General features: G+C 41.6%; 1 protein-coding gene across 1 annotated transcript; it reads right to left on the bottom strand.

Annotated features, from left to right (window-relative positions):
• Nucleotides 1–1,112: 1,112 nt before the first annotated feature.
• Nucleotides 1,113–16,966, bottom strand: ciita (class II, major histocompatibility complex, transactivator). The gene is made up of 20 exons (XM_070923249.1): nt 16,864–16,966; nt 11,680–11,742; nt 10,838–10,885; nt 10,214–10,318; nt 9,943–10,008; nt 9,415–9,466; nt 8,222–8,409; nt 7,218–7,331; nt 7,064–7,123; nt 6,737–6,954; nt 5,229–6,598; nt 4,426–4,962; nt 3,687–3,866; nt 3,503–3,574; nt 3,338–3,418; nt 3,144–3,227; nt 2,883–2,966; nt 2,668–2,751; nt 1,911–1,994; nt 1,113–1,692 (listed from the first exon to the last, which is right to left on the bottom strand). Exons 1-20 carry the CDS (start codon nt 16,931–16,933, stop codon nt 1,617–1,619), a joined length of 3,636 nt encoding a protein of 1,211 aa, XP_070779350.1. The 5' UTR covers nt 16,934–16,966; the 3' UTR covers nt 1,113–1,616.
• Nucleotides 16,967–21,169: the final 4,203 nt, after the last annotated feature.

Consider the following 21,169-nt stretch of genomic DNA (forward strand, 5'->3'; position numbering starts at 1 on the left):
ATTCGCTTCTTTGCAGACATGCACATGCTAGAATAAGCTATGGATCGTAACAGAGTTTTATTTTCCAATGTGTATTTAATAAACTTTGAGCGAATGCCAGCTTTTTGCCTGTTGCTTTTTAGATGTGTGTATTGATTATCTTGCAGTAGATGAATGGGAGCAACAGAAAAGTTATTCATACACTGTTTACTTGCAACGATGTGCTCTTTTGTTGTCACTTCACACTTTGTCCACAAGAGAGCATCAGTGCGCCACACAACAACAGCAGCTTGTTGGTGCTTTGATGCCACTGGTGGTTGATGAAGGAAATCCTCAATAAGTCAGACGGCGGGTCTTCTGGTCTTCAGATTTATTTAGAATCTGCAGGAATATACTCCGTAAAATGTCTGTGATTGACAACTGACACTACCTAATGAGCCCTTAAGCATTAGCCTACAAAGAAACTGCTTCTTGTATTCTTCCTTCTAAAATCAGTTACACAGCAAAAAAAAAAAAAAAAAAATCTGCTAGACTCTCAAGTGTTTCACATCTGTCACGTTTTTCTTGACAAAATGCAAAAATGAAATGTTCAAACTGTTGGAGAGCAGCATCATTTTGAGATCAAACATGGCCCAACTTAACCTGGAAATCAGACTGAATTACCATTTTGGTTCGATGTCTAAACTCGTGCAATATAACATGTGATTGAAGAGATGGATTAGAAAAAGAACTGTCAAAATCAAAGCATCCGAGCCTCAGATATCCTGACTTTTAGTCTCAAGTCAAGCCACTGAAAACACTGGCTCCTTCATTTCTCATAATGCAACTCAACAGGTGTTCTACAAAAACCCAATTCCAACCCCTTTAAAGGTTAATATAAATCTCATGAGACACAACATAAGGAACATTATGAGTAATAACTAAGTATTTATGTTGTCAGTATAGTTTAGTTTAAACCCATGACAGCAACGTAATCAACTACGCATAGTTGCATACACCGTGAAAGTATTAAAGGTCAGTTTGCATCAAAATAGAGAAGAGAAACCTGTTGGGAAGGAAGTTAAAAGAAGTTGTTAATAAACCGATGAATTCAATAAACATGAAAGGATTGGTGAAAACGAATTTGTACCTGCTGACATCATGGGACAATTTATTTACATTAAAGTGCCAGGAGATTGTTAAGCAATCTATAATTTACAGCCACAGAAGGAGTGCAAACAAAAATACTGTTTTTATCACAAAAAAAGAACATACATCGAACACAGTAGGCGATGACATCAGACAAATCTATAAATGAAAAAAAACACACAAAGAAAACTAACTAACATCATGAGAAATAACATAGTGCAAATGTGCTTCTTGAGTTTGTACCACACTTTTACCAAACACCCATACACACACGCAGGACTGCGCAGTGCTGAAGGATTGATTATTTCATTGTAGCACTGAGTCTTTGAAAGGATCGGGTGAGATGAACTGTGGAAGAAAGCAGCAAAGAATTTTCCACATTCGGTTCTGCCATTGTTCCTACTACTTCTTTCTCAAGCATACACGCTTTAGAAAATGCATTGTGTAGTGTAGACGTGTTCGCATGAGACGCATGATTAGTAGCTGTAATAAAGAGGTTTCATATTGTTCTAATGCCAAAGGACCCGGTTGTCCTGCAGCTGAAGTCTCTCGAACACTCCGTATGGAATACACTGGTTCCACATCCTGTGATGAGATGAAAAGAAGAAGGTGAGAAAAAGAAACTCATTTGGATCAAGATGAAGACATATTATGAAGTAATATGACATGATAGGGAATTAGATAGCAGTACTTTGGTTTTGGCTTTGGTAGTGGAGCAGTTAAACATCTTGGCAAAAAAAAAGGGGGGTGAGGAACATGACCACGATCACACACACACACAGATTCAAACAGGGTTTTCTCACCTCAAAGTCTTCATTCTTTTACAGTTTCTCAGACTGACTCCGAGGCTCTGTGCTCCAACATCTGTTAGCTTGTTATACTTCACGCTGTGAAACAGAGTCAAACCAGGTTACACTTTAAATGTCTCTTCAGCGTGAACTACTGTATCTACTGATCGTGACAAATCCAACGTGACATATTCTATCAACCATATCACGGTGGAAGAAGTTTTAAGATCCTTTACTTAAATAAAAGTAGCAATACCACACTGCTGAAACTACTACCACTACAAGTAAAAGTCATTCAAAACCTTCCTTAAGTATAAGTATTATCAGCTAAAAGTACTTGTGCATTAATATGTATGCTGTAGATGTTTAAGGTTGAGCTAATTTTAACTACTGACTATTACTATTACTATACCACTGGGTAGTTTAATCTATAGCAATGCATCATATTCTTTAAGATCATCATATATTTGTGACATAGCTGTCTGTCTGGCAAATGTAGTGGAGTAGAGAGTACATTATTTGCCTCTGAGATGTAGTGGAGTAGAAGTACGAAGTTGCACAAAATGGAAATACTCAAGTAAAGATCAAGTACCTTGAATTTGAACTTAAGTGCGGTACTCACAGTACATTCTCTCATTAGTCCAATAAACAAAGTAGGACAAACAATCACTGTGTGTTTCTACCAGATGTTTGTTGCTGGGATACATAGTTATCACAGCAGACACACATAAATCAAAAATGTCTAATGAAAATGTGAGATATATAGTCTTACTCCAGGTCGGTGAGGGAAGCCATGTGTGGCAGGACAGCTGCTAAACTCTCTGCCCCTTCATCAGAAATCACATTACTGTAGAGACTGGAAAAAAAACAGAGGGAGGGAGAGGGAAGTGAAAACATGTGGGTCTACAGTATGTGCCATTTTGGGTGTTGTTGTGTACGTATATATGTGTGTGTGTGTGTGTGTGTGTGTGTGTGTGCATTACATACCTTAAACAGTGCAGTTTGGGCAGATCCCTCAGCGTGGTTGCCAGTTTCTTCACTCCCTCATCTCCTATACAATTCTGTGACAGACTAGAAACGAGAAGAAGACAGCACACACATAGTTCAACACACATACTGTACAAAAAGATCGTACTATGTTAAAAACTAGATTTATTTTGGACTGAGAGTTCAAATATTTTGGGTTTTTTTTAATCGTGTCAGACTGGGAGGAGATTTAAACAGGATGAGAAGGGAACATGTACTCACTTCAGAATCTCCAGGAAACAGAGTGAGACTAAAGCATCAGCCAATTTCTCTGCTCCTCTGTCCCCTATCTTACTGTTCTCTAGACTGAAGGAGGAGAAAGTGAGAGCTACTGTCAAGACACTAGAAACAAGTGCATAAACACAGAGAGATTGAGGCGCTGGGAGAGAACTAGAAGTAAAGGTGTGTATATTTACTCTAAGTGCTGCAGGTTATGTAGACCTGGCAGGAGCTCCCACAGCTTGGGAAGAGCCAGGGGACCATTCTCTGGACCAAGCCTAGAGGGAAATACAATGTCATCATTGTCATCTTCATCATCATCCTCATAATAAATTCACATGTCAAATGTCAGAGCTTCTTACTCAAACTCCAGCTTGTGTAGCTCGTTGACAGCTGGTACTCCCTCTGCCAAGATGGAATCTGATTGGCTGGAACTACAAGTAAACACAACACACACTTCAGCGACCAGACACATGTAGTTTGTATGTTGCAAAGTATAACTCAATGTGTGTGTGTGTGTGTGTGTGTGTGTGTGTGGTGTATTACCTGTTGGTCAGCCTCTTGTGCACATGTATGCTCACCAGCTTCGCCAGGTGCTCTATGTGACACACTTGTGTGGCTTTCAGAGGGTGGATCTTGAATTTGGACACCGCCCCGTGTAGGAGTCCTTCTTCACCACTCTGCTCTAGCTGCTCCCATAAGGTGATGGCATCAGCAATGCATGCCCTAGAAGACACCCAAGGGTCGACAGTGGAATCAACGGAATATCATCGGACACTGATGAAGGAATAAATAGCCAAAAAATGCAGGGCAGCTTATCCATACATATCCCCATATGCATATCCAGTTACTATTACAACGGTGGCAGAATTACCACTTGAAATTCTGGATAATTTCTGAAACAATGGGTTTTTAAATTCAGACACAAGTAGACAAAAGTTGGCTTCTTATTCCTAGCTGAGCTAGTTAGGTCTGAACGAATGTATGAATGTTTTCACTGTTAATGTTGCAAGAGAGAACAAACCAGTGTGTTTGGAAACACTATCTTTGGTAACGTTGGCTGAGGTTGCTGGAGTGTAAACCTGCCCAAGCCAAATCAGAGCAGGACAGAGCTGCTAACATTAGCCTTAGCCGCAGGATTTGCTGTCACACAACGGGGGTTGAATAGACTGACTTGCCCTTATTAGGGTTGCGAAGCTATGATTGGACAATGGCTGTTTGGGGAAGGGGTTTAACAAACTCAATTAATACAAAGCAAATTTTTGAGATGCACTGTAACCAGTACCTGTAAGTGTTGATGTTGTTGAGCCCCACCAGAGCTCTGAGTCCAGAGATGTGTATCCCAGAATCCTCCAGATCCAAACAGAAACCTCTACCTTCAGTTCTCCCCCTTTCGAGAACATTCTGCACAGCGAACACGTCCGACGGGTTGAGTGGAACTCCATGAAATGTCAGGACTTCTGGAAGATTTGCTGCCAGGTGAGATACTAATTGTGTGCTGCCGCTATCTCTGCTACCATCAGCTTGTGTGGAACTGGCCTCATAAACATAGTGACAAGCCTCCGGGACCTGGGCGGGGCTCAGGTCACCATGAGAGAGACCTTCAAGGTGTTTTGTTACTAAAGCCTGCTTGCCGACCACCATGTCTCTAAAGACTGTCTCTGTGTATGAGTGAAGCCTCTGCAGCTCTGTCCTGCTGTGGAACAGGAGCCCGACCGCAAATCGCTGAGTGAGCTCGAGCTCCTCTCTTTGGGGTCGCCGACGTCCTTTCGGGCCTGACTGGAAAGGGAGAGTCTGGAGAAAGGTACGGTCTGATACAGTCCTGGGGAAATAGAAAGATAGAAAAAGTCAGCAAATCCAGAGAGGGTAGGACATTGAAAGTGAAAGAGAAAAGAGGCTGGGAGTGGAAAAGGATATGCTCTTTCATTTTTAATCTAACAAGGGACATTGAGTTTATTAAAGTTCATTCACTTATTTAACAAGCTCTTCAAGTCATTGTATCAATCAACCACTTCTCATTTGATTGTTTTGTCCATATGATTCTGACGGAAACACAGATGACTATTTTCTTCTGATGAATCACCTTACCTTGACAAAGACAAATGGACCCCTGCCAGGTAACTCTGAAGGAAAGGATTGGCCCACAACAGGATGTGGTCATCACTGGCATACGTGTTTTCAATGTCCATCCTCACTCTGTCTCCCCCCCTTTCTCCTTTCTCGCCTCCTTCCATTTCTTCTCTGTCCTCCCTTCCTCCTTCCTCTTTCTCACCACTTGAGACAACCTGTCTCGTCCTCAGGTGGTAAGAGAAGAAGAGCCCTGTCCTGTGGCCGAATGCCTTGAGTTTGGCAGATATGGTCCGTCCTGTGGGGAGCATGGAGGAGTTTGCTTTGACCCCCTCCCAGGCCAAAGAACTCAGTTGGGGCAGCAGCTCTCTCTCCTCTGTTCTATTTACTTCCCTGCCAACGCTCTTCATCTTCTCTCCATCCTCTTCATCTTCCTCTTCCTCCTGTTCTTTTGCCCCCCTTGCTCTTTGGGTGCGAGAGCTAGTGCGAACCTGTGCTCTGGACTTCGTCCGAGTATTTTTTTGACACCTCTTCACTTGAGAACTACTTAAGATTTGTGTCTGGGTTTCTTCTACAGATTGCACAGATGTCTGTGTTTGGGGTTCAGCCTGTGAGTGTGTGCTCCTACTATCCTTTTCCATTCTCAGAAGAAGGACTTGATGGCAGAGCCCGGTTAAAGTTCTCGGTAGGACCTCCGAACTTTTGGATTGTTCTAAGACCAAGCAGACCAACCGACATAGTCCGGGGTTCCAGCAGAGGAGATGTAGATAGCTGCAGTTTGTTAAGCAGTCCAAAGCAGATGCTCTGAGGGCAGGATCACTGAAGTACTGGGACAAATACGTCTCTACGTCTGTAGGGGTAAAGCCACACACCTCCAAAAGGCTATCCGTCCGCCTGAGTAGCTGGCTGGCAGTGCCTCTTGGTCGGGTAGAGAGCAGAAGAGTGCAGCCTGGAAGAAGGACCCTCTGAAGGATGGCAGAGTATAACTGTCTTACTGTGTAGGTCTGTGCTTTACTGCCTTTCTGCAATGATGTTATCAAGTCTTTTTCTTGAGTCTGGAGTAGAGTTTCATAGTCCCGCAACTCATCAAACCCATCAAAAATGATGAGCACACGCTTAGGGGCTGCAAGGATTTGAGTGTACACTGCCTCTGGGTCCATGCAGGAAGGGGCAAAGGAGGACAGGTTAAATAGGAGGGTCTGAAGGCTAAAGGTCGTCTCCTTTAAAGTGAGTGCTTTGCCGTCTAATAAGAAGACAAAGTCAAACTGTGGAATACAGTCTCTGGACCAGTCAAGACACAGTTTCTTGATCAGGGTGGTTTTTCCCATGCCAGCATTGCCGAGTAACAATATGTAGCGTTTGGGTTTGTCTCCATTTGAGCCATCAAAGATCTGAGTGGAAAAAAATAAACACTTGGTACCAGCGAGTGTAGCCGGTAAACAAATCAACATACTCTGCTTCATAGTATAGAATTTGGCTGTGTTCAAAAAGCACATCACTAGAGGTGAAACTAGAAGTGAAACTGTTACCTGACTCCGCTCCAACAAGCTTTTTTGCCGATCTGTATGTCCCATGATAACTAGCTCCTTGTCCAGGAGTTTGTTTGTGTTTTTTCCAGAGCGAAGAATCTGTCTTTGGCTCACTAGCACATCCACGTAATGAGAGGTCAGGCTAAGGCCTGTCTCCATATCCTGGCAGGTTTGACTCATGTGAGCTTTGGCCTCCTGAATGTATTCCTTTACAACCTCTGAAAAAAAAAACACAACTGAATACTAAACTGCTTCTCCACAAAGTACAATCTGCACTTTCAGGTAATTCTACATTAAAGCAGAAGAGATGAGTGTGTGGTTACTTACGAGGAATATCAAAGACAGTGGGAGACTGAGGAAGAGGTGATTCCTTACATGTAGTCATGTCTGTAATGCAACAATTCATGATATTTGTAACATAGCAATAACTCTACAGGGTAATTCATGCACAAGGAGAAAGGAATGAGATACTGATACTCACCATTGCTGGGGGAGAGGGGTGAGGCAAAAGGGGGAGACATGGCTTTGCTAGTGGTGTCTGACAGAGATCCTGGTGGGGATGAACTCATTTGGACTGGCGCTACTGCACCGTCCTCTACAAACACAAGAGAAGAAAAAGAGCCTGCATTCACACATACAGCAGTTGGTAGAGCTGGAGAGTGGTTGCATGTTGTTACTTAAAAGACAGAACTAAAACCCGTAAATGTGGAACCATAAACATAACACTGTTAGTATGACATCTCTACGTACATGCACATGAAGTAGAGACTGGCACGAACACACTCACACACACTCTCACACACACACACACACACATATATACATGTGCATCCCAGATTAAAGGGGTTTTTACTCACCTGGGGAGAGGGGTGGCAATTGGCTTTTGCAGGGTGGTGAGGCAGCAGGAACTACATTGGAAATAGGGGTTAGAGTATGTCCTGTTGATACAGTATATGTGTAATAAACATATACATACATGACATACATGAGAGAGCAAGGCAAGTTAATATACAGAATATATAACACATTTCATACACACAGTGCTTTATATAGTGCACAGAAGACATTAAATAATAAAAGTGTAATTTAACATATATTTAACATAATAAAACACAAATTAAATGGACAGAAACAAAATGTAAAAGAATAATTTGAAACAAAAGTGGACTGAGCCCTGGGAGAGGAATAGTACTACACACTTAACTGAGTCAAAGAGAGCATAAGATTCAATGGGACTGAAATTTTGGCAGGAAGGTCTGCTAATGATAGCTGCATCTAGGCTACACTTCTTAGAAGAAGCTCGACAATCTAGTTTTTGTCAACTGAGACTTCATTTCCTCTTCACCTCTTGGACACAATGCAAACAAAAAATGAGCACTATAACCATCACAAACAGGATGTTTTACAGGGGTATTGTTTTGGAGTACACTAGATTGAACAGGTAACCCTAAAAAACTGGTAACTCAGTGTGGATACTTTACTCACCTAATATGTAAGTAGGTGTAGCAGCTGTAGTGGGGAGTGGAAGTCTAATAACCGGAGGAGAGAGCCTCAGTGTCCGAACAACCTGATATTGTGGAGTGTCTGGTATGGTGATAAACTGAATGGAGGGATGGAGATGAAGGATTCTTGGTGGAGTGGTGGAGAGGCCCGCCATCTCTGGTGGACCTGACCTGCCTGCAAAACAAGCACTAATGATATCCTTATCATTCTCTGCCAGCAGGTTTTGATAACCTTGAGCGTATCAAAAAGGGAGGTTGAACAAAGAAAACAAGATGATAGTTTTGTTTCCGAGGACACACCAAGGGATTTAGAGTGAAAGATTTAGTGTCACGAGTAAGTAAGTAGTAAAACTCTCATGTTTGCGGACATAAATACTCGAAAACGAAGGCTCAGTGGTCAACAGTCGAAGACTGATTGCGTTGGGCTTATAACACCTTATCTGGAATGACAGGAGTTTTCATCATATTGAGAACTAAATTGGAATTCAGAAAAACACCAAATTGATCTAGAGGAAGTCGGGTGAGAGTTCTTCTTTTGGTTCATCAGTGTGACATCTGATGACTTCAAAGTTAAACTTCCTGTTTCTTGATCTGCATTCCAGTGCCATGAAGGAACCAAGCCAGGCACAGCCAACATCCCTTTCACCCACAGGTCTAATGTTGTTACTGCATGGTTGGCCTTGTGTGTAGAATGGCATTTTATTTATATAGTGAACTCTCATGTGCACAGTGCTCACGTTTTGGTCTGTTTAAAATAGTATTTTTAACGTTACAGCTGCATGCAACATACAGCATTAGCTCTTCAGTTGCTATTGTATTGTATGTCATTGATAAATATATGACTTGTAATAAGGAAACTCAAGAGAGCAAAATTCCAGTGCAAATTTCTCGTCAACTTTTACAAAGGAGGAATAGAAAGCATACTGCTCTGTGTTGTAGCATAAAGGGACTACAAACGTACATTTTGTTATACAACCTTGTGTTGTAAAATGACCATTTAACGAACCCTTTCTTGTTATTTTCTCCCAGCCCCTTCAATGACAGTAACTTGAATTACTGTAGATTTTCACCCGTGGGGCAGATACATTTTTCTTATTGCCCCTTTAAATGTTGTACAAAACCTACAGTGTCTATCTGTCCCCCTAAGAATCAGTTTACAGCACGAACATTAGAAACTTACTTTGGGTGACAGTTGACTCAGCTGATGCCTCTTTGGTTTTTGGTTGACCTACAAGAGTTGAAAAACCAACATTACAACATGGTTCTCAGCTAACCTCGAATGAAGTCTGAACATTACACTTGAGACCAGTGGATCATACCATTGTGTGAGCAAGTTTTATCATGTTAGCATTTTAGCATTTTTGCTGACTATGTGTTTGCATGCTTTTTTAATGTATTTTTCCCACTGTTCCAGGCAACCATTGGCTTCCATTAATTTCTGTACAATATGAAAACTGACTATCAGACTCTGGAAATTTGTAATTCATAACAGTGAACATCAAGTCAAATATAGTCAAAATACAAAGACATTTCTAAAAAACAGCATCATGGTTTGCAAAATGATAACCCATTAGCTATTAGATGGAATTGTGGCTGACAGGAAAATGTGCAGGTTAGATATTTCACAGTGTCCCACATTTAAAGCCACAGTTGAGTTAAACAGTTAACAGACAGAAAACCAAACAGACAGTCTGGGTAGGTCACCTGCTGCTCTTTGCCTTTTTGGTCTCGACGGTGTGTTCTCGTCATAGCACCGTTGTGAGCGGGGTACTGGAGAGGAAAAATATAAATAGAACATGTAAATCTGCTACACAAGCAAGTAAAACTGATGTATTAGTTCAGGCTTGCAGAATGCTGCGACTGCAATCCCAAAATGAAGTTTTATGTGACAAAGGGGTGATCAGGACTGTTTTCACACAACTGAGCAGATGCTGAGCAGCAGTTAGTAGGTTCTGGTTAGCAGCTGGTAATGTACCTCTGGGCCTTTTTGTCCTGTTATTTGTTTTGGCTGTTGGTTTGTCCTTCTGTGCCTGCTGGTAACTGTCTGGGCTGGGCAGCTCTGTTGGCATGGGAACATCACCTGGAATGCATGAAAGAGGAAGTAAAAGAGTCAATGAAGCAACTCACAGACACAGAATTGTTATTCTCATGAATTTCAATACTGAACTGAAAATCATGGCAGAGAAGCATGTTTCTCAGAACATCTTCAAGAGTCGAAAAAGGAACATCACCAAGGAAAGAGTCTCTTAACCATTCTGTTTTGTTGGCGTTGGCTTTACTTCCTTGTTGTTTGGGTTCTCACAGAGGTACCATACCTCCAAACTGTTTTTCCTGCTTCATATATACCCTGTTTAAATGTTCCTTTTAATATGTTTTTATGATGACCCTTATGAAGGCCACAAGCAAAATGAAAAGAGGAGATCCTTACTGCAGTTGTTGAGTTCATCCTCACAATTCAACCACGGATCACCGAAGAGCACATCTGTGTCTAGGTAAGGAAATGCATAGAGTCATCTGATAGACCGTTACTAAGTGCGTTATTATACACTATACACTGTAAATGAAGGAATACGTGTGTGGAGGCTTGGTTGCAACTTACCCACTATCCTCCCCAGGTAATCATCATTCAAGAATTCAGATAAATCATCTGAAACACAAATAATGAGCATTATCAGGCAAAACATTTGCAACACTTTGCTTTCCTATCTTTCATTCACATTTGCTGATGAACCATTTAAATTTCACAATTCATTGGACCTGCACGTCTGTTCCTGGGGCTGCTTTCCCAAATGCAGCATGTCTCAACTATAATGATTTTGAGTTTGAGTTATATACTGCCAATGTTGCACACTTGGTGGTGGGTGGTTGGGGGGATAGATAGGTAGGTAGAGAACACTAACTGTCTAAAGTTTTTGAGAACAACAGATGTCTCTAGCCCAATTCTTCTTCTCCTTTTGTTAGCATAGACAAGTATAACTAGTGTATACAATACCAGTAATGTTTAAATATCTCTTCCCCTCCAATCAGCCCAGATCCCAGACCAACCTTTCAGAGCCTCTGTGGCTTTCCTTGATCAACAACATTTTTATCGCTGCATTTAATGTTGCGATTGTTAGTAGTGAACCTGTCGCAGTAGGTAATGTAAAACCTACTTTATTTCCTTTAATGCTATATCAGTATATATCACATATATCACTTGCAGTATATCTTGAGGCAGCCAGAGCTTCTCTTACTTCATCATCTCAGACATTTCAGATCTTTCATCGCCTTCGATTTTTCCAGTTTCCCCTCAATGGAATAATGTTAATTAATTAATTAATTAAAAACGTTGCAGTAGTTTTATGAAGCAAACTAAAGCAGCTTTCCATGTAATCAGTGTGTTAATTCATGTGGAGCTCATGTCTACAGTCTAGAAGTAATTCAAACTCAAACAACACTAACCTGGTAGATCTCCCAAGTCAGGGAAGATAAACATGTCCATCTCCATTTCCTGCATCTTGTCACCTGATAGCACATAGAATGAAAAGAAAAACTAAATGAAGAAATGAATACATTGATCCATGAGGAGTGAAAGCATCATACAATGTTGAAGTTGCCTGAGTAGTGTATGGAACCGATGGTAACGTCTTAGCCTGTGTGCAATGCCAACATCCGATGAGGATTTGGCATGTGTTCACGAGCGTCAGTGCTGCCAGTTTTCTGTTATCAAGCTTTGCACATGTTCCCACATTAAGTTTCCTCATTGCTAAATCTCTTGTCATTGCCATTTCTTATGCTTGCCTGTGCCACGCTAGGCAGCAGATAAATGCTACAATCTAAAAATGCATTCAGATTAATGCAGGACTTCCTGCATCTTTGTGGTCTAAGTACAAAATCTAAATGGCCTCACAACCTTGTGGAGTCTCTTTCTTCACAAATACATAAAGGACATAGAAAATAACACAAATATATGTGGCGGCTGGACCAAACAAGTTGAGGTGATGTGAATAATTTAAGGAAATAATTAAGTCTAAAGAAATACAAAAAATTGCTTTTATTCTTACGTTTGCGAGTAAAAGACATGGATTTTTACTTACAGCTGTCACTTATGTCAACATTTTGATTAAGACTGGATTCCTATATATGGATTTGTTTTTGTGCCACCCCCAAAAATATGAGTGGAAACAAAGAGGTGTCTTTGTTCAGACTAGTGTGACAGCTTGTACCAAGGTTGAAAGTGAAACTACGGCATATACGTAGCTACATTTGGTATTCAGATGCAGCTGCTACACAGAAAGCTACAAATAAAGAAACAAAGAAGACTGATTTTGTATTTTTGATCATTGCAAACCCATTGCATCGGCTTGAGGTAAAGCTACAATATTTGAACGTGAACAAACTATGCGCCCTATAACAGTAAACAATTCAATACAGGCCATACAATACAATACATGACCCCTCTGTGTTGGGGCGTAAGAAGCAGACAGAGAAGTGTTTTTGTGATGTTCATCAAGTGATAATCATCTAAAGCTGATTCACATTACATAATACAGCCTGTAAGGCCATCATGTAAAATTATTTCTGCCCTGACTGGCCATACAGACTTAGACCACCTTGGTTCATCAGATGTAAACCTATCTGCTTCATTTAAGGATAAATCCTTAAATCTTGACAATACAAAGATGCATTGTTGGAAGAATCCCCCTCCTTTCTTTCTCTCCTTCAATTCAACTCAGGCTAACATTAAGACCACGCCAACACAGAGCATGAAGCTACGTTTAGTCATAAATGAAAGATAGGGGTGGCATTGTGATTCACTGGTTAGTGTTTTTTAGCTCATGCCTATTGATATGAGTGTTTATGCTCTGCTGTATGCCCTGCTGTATCATGACTTTTATGGCTTCATTTAGAGACTCCTTAGGACACCCTCTGTGGTGATGGTTTTCAATTTAGTCCTGGTACAGATCTACAGTAAAACACCCATATTTTTGTATGATCAAACTGTCAGAGAAAAAGGATCAAAGTGTATAGAATGAGCTTTGAAACTTGGACAGGAGAGGGGACACCGCCGCTGGTACCAGTAACTCGTAAAAGTCTGTCTTGATGACCTTTGGTACAATAAACACTAAATTATCTGATGACTCTATTCAACTGGGCTGCAGGTGGACGAAACAACAGTGACGGCTGCCTAAAAGACCACAAAAGATGTCAGGAGGCTCCTATAATTGGCAGAATGACAGACACTGAGTGATCACAAAGAACAGGTGGAGTTTGAGGGGGTTAAACAAGCACTACATGGGGAGCACCTGGATTTTACTGGCAACTTTTCTCTCTGCTTGGGGGTCATTTTATCTCAGGATTTAGAAGCAGTGAAACATCCAGTGTCTTGGCACCCTCTATGCCTCCTCGCCCTCTGTTCGGACCACCAAACTCGGACCACTCGAGAGGCTCCACTGGATGAAAATTAGCCACAGGTGTCTGGCCATGCAGTTTTTTAAGTTCAGTATTGGCTTGGGGTCCAGATGGCAGTGGCAAGACTTCCTCTGCTGCCCAATACAATGGCAGGTATGTTGTTTGATGTCCTCTCAGGTGGCCTGTGCAGGTGTATGCAATTGACATACTGACCTTGACTATGTGCAGTTAGGCCAGATTCCTGCCAGACACACACACACCCTTACTAAATAAAACTAATCAGAACTAACAGCCAGAACACAGACCTACTGCACCTACTGTGGACTCTTTCTTGGAATTGCTAAGGGATTGGGTGTGATCCAATAAATCTCGAATGTGCGCCACACTATCAAAATTTAGGCACTATTTCCTGTTACACCGGGCAAATCGTCTGCACGAGGTTAAGGGTGAACAAAATAAACCAGTCGCTCATGCTATTTTAAAAATAAGCAGGGCTGGGGGCTGATTTTCCGCCTGATAGCACGCAAAAAACAAACAGCCTGAGCTATGAGGAACTTGCCAATTTAATAGAGCACCATGTTGCATGCTCATGTCACAGTAACAACTTCATGAATAAAAAACAAACACACATCACCACATGCAGCACAACTCATGGCCAGGGTGAGAAAAGCTGCAAAACAGCAAATAAAAGCCTTAAATATAACGGTGAAAGTGCTTGTTGCTGCCGCCTGTGGCCTCACACTCCTGGATCCACGCTGACCACCGCCTACTGCGCATGCCTTCTGTTTGGTGTGTTCCCAGCAATTAAATCACTTTCTTTTCATTCCATGGAAGTCCCCCCAAACACGTCTGTTTTCACTAACTTCCCCTGGCAACAACCTCTCATCTCTTTCATCCACGCACCGTTTTATACGGGGTGGGGGATATTCTGGAGGGCTGACCCACATAAAGCCACTTTCACACACGCGTAACGGACTTTACACGCCTCATGATGAAAGTTTGGAGCGTAAATTCATGCAAAACATCACTGTTAGAACCCCATAAACTGATATTAGTTGTTTCGGTCATAATTACGCATATTTGAAGGCGGGAAATATCAAATAGCAAAATTAAGCATTATTAGATTTTAATTTTCTTAAGCTGGAAAGCTGATTGTTTTACTAAATGATGCAAGTCAAAGAAAAAAAAAAAAACGTTTTCCTCTGCGCATAGTTCAGCAAAACAACTTGAAATCATCATTACAAAAATGTAGATGAAAGGGAAGACACCCCCCCCCCGGCGACTTCTTCCTTCCTATCCATGCTGACGCACTTTTGGATAAACGTGCCCAAGCCTCCCCATCAGAGCCGGGATAACATTTACCTGCCGGGCCTCAGTGGGTGATGCTCAGGTCCGCCGAGCCGCTGCTGCTGCTGCTGTATGTCCCCCCCGCGATTACCTCTCAGGCGCTGTGAGAACATCAACCGCCGCGCATATCCTCAGATACACTCTAGGCAGTGAGCTCAACCTGCTCGGAGTAACAATAAACTTTTTTTTTTTTTTTTTTTTTTGTGCTTTTACTTTCACTTTGCCCAACTGCGTCTCCTCCGCGAGGGCTGAAGGACAGGAGCGGCAGTTTGTTGCTGGACCAGTTAAGGGCTGTTCCGGATCATGTCATCATGCAACTGTTGTCATGAAAAAGTTTTTAAAAGCCCGTCATCACTCCTTAAAGATGAGGCAGGGTAACACACTCTATTAGATAGTCTATTTTTATTTTAGATTCAGTCTCAGCTATCTAAGGATATCGGTGTTGTTATCATTATTATTACTATGTTATTGTTATTAGGTGGTCTGTCCCAGGTCAGCTCTTGTCACTTCCCCTCTTTTCCATCATTTTCCTCTCTTTCTTTTCTATCCAGTGCTATCTGAGGATGAGCTCTACCTAACTGCTACATAACAGACACACGCGTTCATCTTTTGCCCTTTCCCCCCCAGCAAAGGTCCTTGTGTTGTTTCTGTTGCAAACATTATAATATATGCTCATTTTGCTTGAACTCTACAATTGAGCCCTTAACTCTCTGTGTGACCGCATGTGTAAATCAACACCAGTTTTGGTTATGAAGTGGAAAGCACCTGCTCAACCTGTTAATCAATGCCAATCGAGTAAACTAAACCACACACACACACACACACACACACACACACACACACACACACAAACACAGTGTACTGGGAAATATGCTACTCTACCCTGGGGGAGTGAGGAAAGGGAAGAGTCTGGATATGGTGAGCATGACAGAAGGTGGGAGGAAGCAAAGACAAAGAGAGGGGCAGAGGAAATAAATATGTCCATTCTTATGAAGTTGACTGAGGGACTCCAGTCCTTTTTTCTTTGTAACAAAAACACAAAGTTGTAGGCGTGCACAATGTGGTACATCAGAACAAAAGTGACGATCTTGGCTGCAACAACGTCAACTGAAGTGGGTAATGAACGCAACAGTTCTTGAATATAAATATACACTCATATGTATGAAAGTCAAGGTCCGCCCTTGTAATTGGGTCCTTTTGTCCACAGGGCTAAACATCATTTGGACCAAACATTCTTGTCCTCTGCCAAAACCTGTTCCTACACTGAGGTTTGTGTCCAGTTCACCTCAACTTGCATAACAAATATCGACTGTTTTAACCCTTGAAACCCTGTGTGTGTTTCTACCAATGGATGCTTTATCAAGCTCAAACTGAGTGTAATATTCAGGCCAGCAGTGACGTGAGATTGACATCAATCTTTAGAATATTTAACAGAAGTCACAAATCTGATTATCTAAAGCTACAGTACAGTGTTGGTTCCCTAAATGTTTTTTTCAGATTCTCTGTATTTCATGATCAGATGTCTAACACTGTCTCCTGATTGACAGGGAACAAAACCACAAAAGTGAGTGCATTTATTCAGGGATTCCCACACCCTTTATGAATTTCTGTGGCCTCGGTATAACTCAAAATGAATCCGAAAGTAAGGCACTCCCCAACCACCAAACCCTCCTGGCTTTATCCTTTAAAAGCAGGAGGCAAATACTGTTTGGACTTTTGGTGGAAAGCACAAAAGGGAAAATGGAAGGCACCTGGAGAAAGAAGTGTGTGTCTTTCAGCGCTATGGTGACACCCATACAACCATGACATCAAGTGTTGACAGAATTCCTATAACCCCAGACAGATCATGTAAATGAGAACAGATAGCTAAATTGAGTGCAAACTTACCCCAGAGTGAATCCACCCTCTCCTCCTCCTCTTTATCTTCATGTATGTTGTCTGAAACACCTAATGTCATGCTGTGATCTATGTTTGAGTAAAATGAGCTAACTTGTGCGTTAGTATACGTGTCCTTTGGTGTACAGGGAGAAAGTAAATGCGCAATGTCTCCTGTAAACCCTGCATCTGTGCCACATTGTACGTCTCCCATCAAACAGAGCAGGTCCTCTGTTGTGTTTGCTGTCCTGTCAGCTCCCCAGCAGACATCGAGATCGACCTCCAGCCAATCTGTGATGTTGTTGTTTGTGTCCGTTGCTGCACAGGCTTTAACAGGTGAGGCATTCCTTTTTGCATGATCCGTGTTCAATCCAGGTGTGGTCGTGCTGTTGTAGGTTGACAAACAGAGGTCTTTTGGTGTGTTGGTGCCTTCTTCAGTATCCAGTGTGAAGCTTGAGATCTCTGCCTCTGTACACTTGAAGTTGTCAGCGTACCAATCGAGTGTCCTGTAGACGATTGCAAGCTCTGTTTCCTCTTCCATATTCAAAACAGGGCTTTTTGTCTCGCTGTCTGTCACCATATTTTCACTTGTCGCACAGCCAGCAGTCATACAAGGAACCAGAGGCAGCAATGTCCTCTGTCCTCTGTCCCAGTGCTGCCACAGAGGGACAGCTATCCTTCTGGCCGCCTCCTCTACCTGCTCTAACCACTCCTTCTCAACCTCCAAATTCCCCTCATCCATTCTTTCATTATCACTTACGGGCTTCTGCATCGATTCTGCACTTCTCAGCAGTTCTGCCATTTCGTCATCTAATGCAAGACTGCATTGGTAGTCGTATACTATCGGTGTAGAGAAGAGCCCGTGATTGAGGTAGTGCTCGTCCATCACTGGTCCCCCCCTCAATTCCTGAATTAGTTTAGGACTATTACCATGAATAACTTGATGTTCATCCAGCGGATACAGTTTTGGCCTGGACCTTTCGCTGTTATGTTCATCCATTGATGATACAGACTCCACTCTTATCTGGTTGTAGTCAGTGATGGCAGGTAGTCGGCAGACCTTGCTGAGTTGACCTTGGTTGAGGTGCCTGTGGGTGGTAGATCCTCCAGAATTCAACAGATCAGATCCTGGTTTACATGCCGCTTCGCTGTGAACTGGCTCAGGTGCGATCCCCTCAGTAAGTCGGTGCAGACGCAAGCTCTTCCTGTAGGCCTCCGAGATGATCCGCTCTTCCACCAAACTATCCAGCAGAGCTTGGGTCTCAGCTGGAGAGGCCCGGGTCAGAGCCAACCGCACTCCGTCCAGAACTTCCTCGAACTGGGCCATGGCGACGGCGTCTGCTCCCCTGATATTGATGTCTAACAAAAGAGACAGCTACTAGTGGAGATGATTAAGTCTCATTTTTTTTTAAAGAGATGCAATGATTTTGTTCAGGAGGTGTTCTCAATAAAAGAGGGAGGTGTTTGTGTGGTTGGAGGGGAGGTCTGTTTGAAGAATTGTTTCAGTTTCTGCTATGGCTTTTTGTTTGATTTAAACATCACGTTGAGTGTAGTATCACACCCCACACACCCTCAACACAATTACATAGAACATATAGACATCTGTATATACATTCTTCATTATTCCGTTGCTTCTAATACTTTTCACTGGACGTTTCATACTTCTGAGCAATGTTCACAATAATAAGTGGCACAAGACAATCAGGTTTGATGAGTCAGCGTTTCGCTGATTTAGGGACTTTTTCTTTGTGCATCAGAATACAAGAATGGAGGAAATACATTTGTAAAACCCCTCCCCCCTTCCAGGTTGGGTCAGTCATGATTTAACATTCATGTTTACTCTTTATGCAATCACAAATGTACAGCAATTGTTTACACATAATCCATCATCGATATAGAATATGCTCTCTCATCCAGTCGCTACATGAACGCAAGTATGCCAACCTGTGTATTAGTAAGTATTCGATCATGAGTCCACTCTATTGTCTATCTTAGAGATTAGAACTGTGTTGGCTAAACAATGCATGCCTAACTCCCATGCCGTGTATTCACCACAGCCACACCTCCTGCACCACAGTAGGAGTAAAGTTAATGATGGAAAGGCGACTTGTTGAAGTGATTGAGGGTCAAGTCTTTCACATTTGTTGGTGCTCATTGGTGTTAAGAATAGTTTATTTTGTTATTTTGAAATAATGGAAGACACTGCTGCTTTGCCAAAACTCTAAAGGCAGCTGAAATATTTTTTATATTCATATTTTAATAATCTCCCATATTATATTAAAACTGTTCAGTACACTGCTTTCACTGATTATATTTAGTGAGAACCCTATTTTGTACCATCTGTATGAGGTTTCCTGTGTATTGAATCCTATAGGTGTCACATATTAGTAATGGACACTATAATCTTTAGGCTTTCATTCCTTAAAATTGTTTGCTTGTATTCTAGGAAATGAAAGTGTGTTTGTTTAGACTGAATAGGCTAAAATGGAGTTAAATATTTTAGTGCTTGAAGTCATACTTCATACCGCAGACTGCAGCCAACACTTCTTTAATAAATTAAAGAAGAGCCACGTGGGTCCTACAGTGTAATGTGTGAGAAACACATTGTCTGTGTGGCTGTGGCTGGTGCTGTTTTGTCTGTAAGCAGGATACAGATGCAGTTTCACATGTGTATTTTGGTAGACCCTGGAGGAACTATGACTATGTATGGCAAAGTACACACAAGGACACTTGTAGACACAAACACAAATCAAACATGGTGGCAAGACTTGGCAGTATGGACCAGGTGAAACTGGGTGTACACCACTTGTACTAAAACTGACCACAAAGCCAATATCATTATCAGTGAAATATGTTGGCAAAAGTGCAGGTTTTAACATGAAAGACAAGGTTATCTCAAGTAATCTTTGATTTATAGACAGACTAGAATTACTGCCCTGCGGTTGTATGCCTCCGCCAACCAAGTTGCAGTTTACATCCATGTTTCATGTTTGGTCATTTATTTTATGAATCAGTTACACAAAACAAAATGTGTCCAAAACAATTGTGTATAACAAATTAATAATCAAATAACTGCAGGGAATCATCTACAGATTATGTTGTTGTTGATATATTTACTGTAAATCAGGATCAACTCAGTTAGTGAAGTTGTAATTACATCCGAACTTTGATCTGGTCAGCCAAGAAAATTTAAACCCACCATGATCCAAATGCTGGTACATTTTGCCTGCAGCTTTTATGTATGAAAACATTTTTCAATTTGGTCAGTGGCTCCGTCCTGTAAACGAAAAAGTTTAGTTTCCTCCAATGCAGAGTTTGCATATCTTAGACAAAAGTAATCTATGTAGATCTCCCAGATTCATTTACACTTTTACATTCACTACATGTGCTGAAAACAAAGCAGACCATCTACACTGCGTGCACAATTACTAGGCAAGTGAGTATCTTGACCTTATCGTCATTTTCATGCATATTATCCAACTCCAAGCTATATAAACGTGAATGCTAATTGGATTTAAGCATTATCAGGTGGTGTGTATTTGTGTAATGAGGGATGGTGTGGCCTAAAGTGATCAACACCCTATATCAAGGTGTGCATAATTATCAGGCAGCTTCTTTACCTCAGACAAAATGGGCCAAAAGAGATTTAACAGACTCTGAAAAGTCAAAAATTGTAAAATGCCTTTCAGAGGGATGCAGCACTCTTGAAGTAGCTAAGCTATTGAGGCGTGATCACCGAACAATGATTTTTATGCAGGACAATGCTCCATCACATGCATCCAAGTACTCCACTGCGTGGCGAGCCAGCAAAGGCCTTAAAGATGACAGAATAATGACATGGCCCCCTTCCTCACCTGACCTAAACCCTATTGAGAACTTGTGGGCCCTTCTTAAACGTGAGATTTACAGTGAGGGAAGACAATACACCTCTTTGAACAGCATTTGGGAGGCTGTGGTTGCTGCTGCACAAAAAGTTGATCATCAACAGATCAAGAAACGAACAGACTCCATGGATGGAAGGCTCATGACAGTTATTGAAAAGAAGGGTGGGTATACTGGTCACTGAATATTTGTTGAAATGTCAGTGTTTATTTGTAAATTTCGAGTTATTTGTTATTCTTACTCTAATAAATGAAAATAAACAAGTGAGATGGGAAATTTTTAGTTTTTCATTTAGTTGCATAATAATTGTGCACACTAATAATTGCCTAATAATTGTGCACACAGATATTCTCCAGAGAAAGCCAAAACTCACTTTTCCTTTGAGGTTTCTTACCCTTTGGGATTGACTCTGACTTTCTTCAAAAATAAAATGAAT

This window comes from Enoplosus armatus, chromosome 17 (assembly GCF_043641665.1).
Source record: "Enoplosus armatus isolate fEnoArm2 chromosome 17, fEnoArm2.hap1, whole genome shotgun sequence".
Lineage (NCBI taxonomy): Eukaryota > Metazoa > Chordata > Actinopteri > Centrarchiformes > Enoplosidae > Enoplosus > Enoplosus armatus.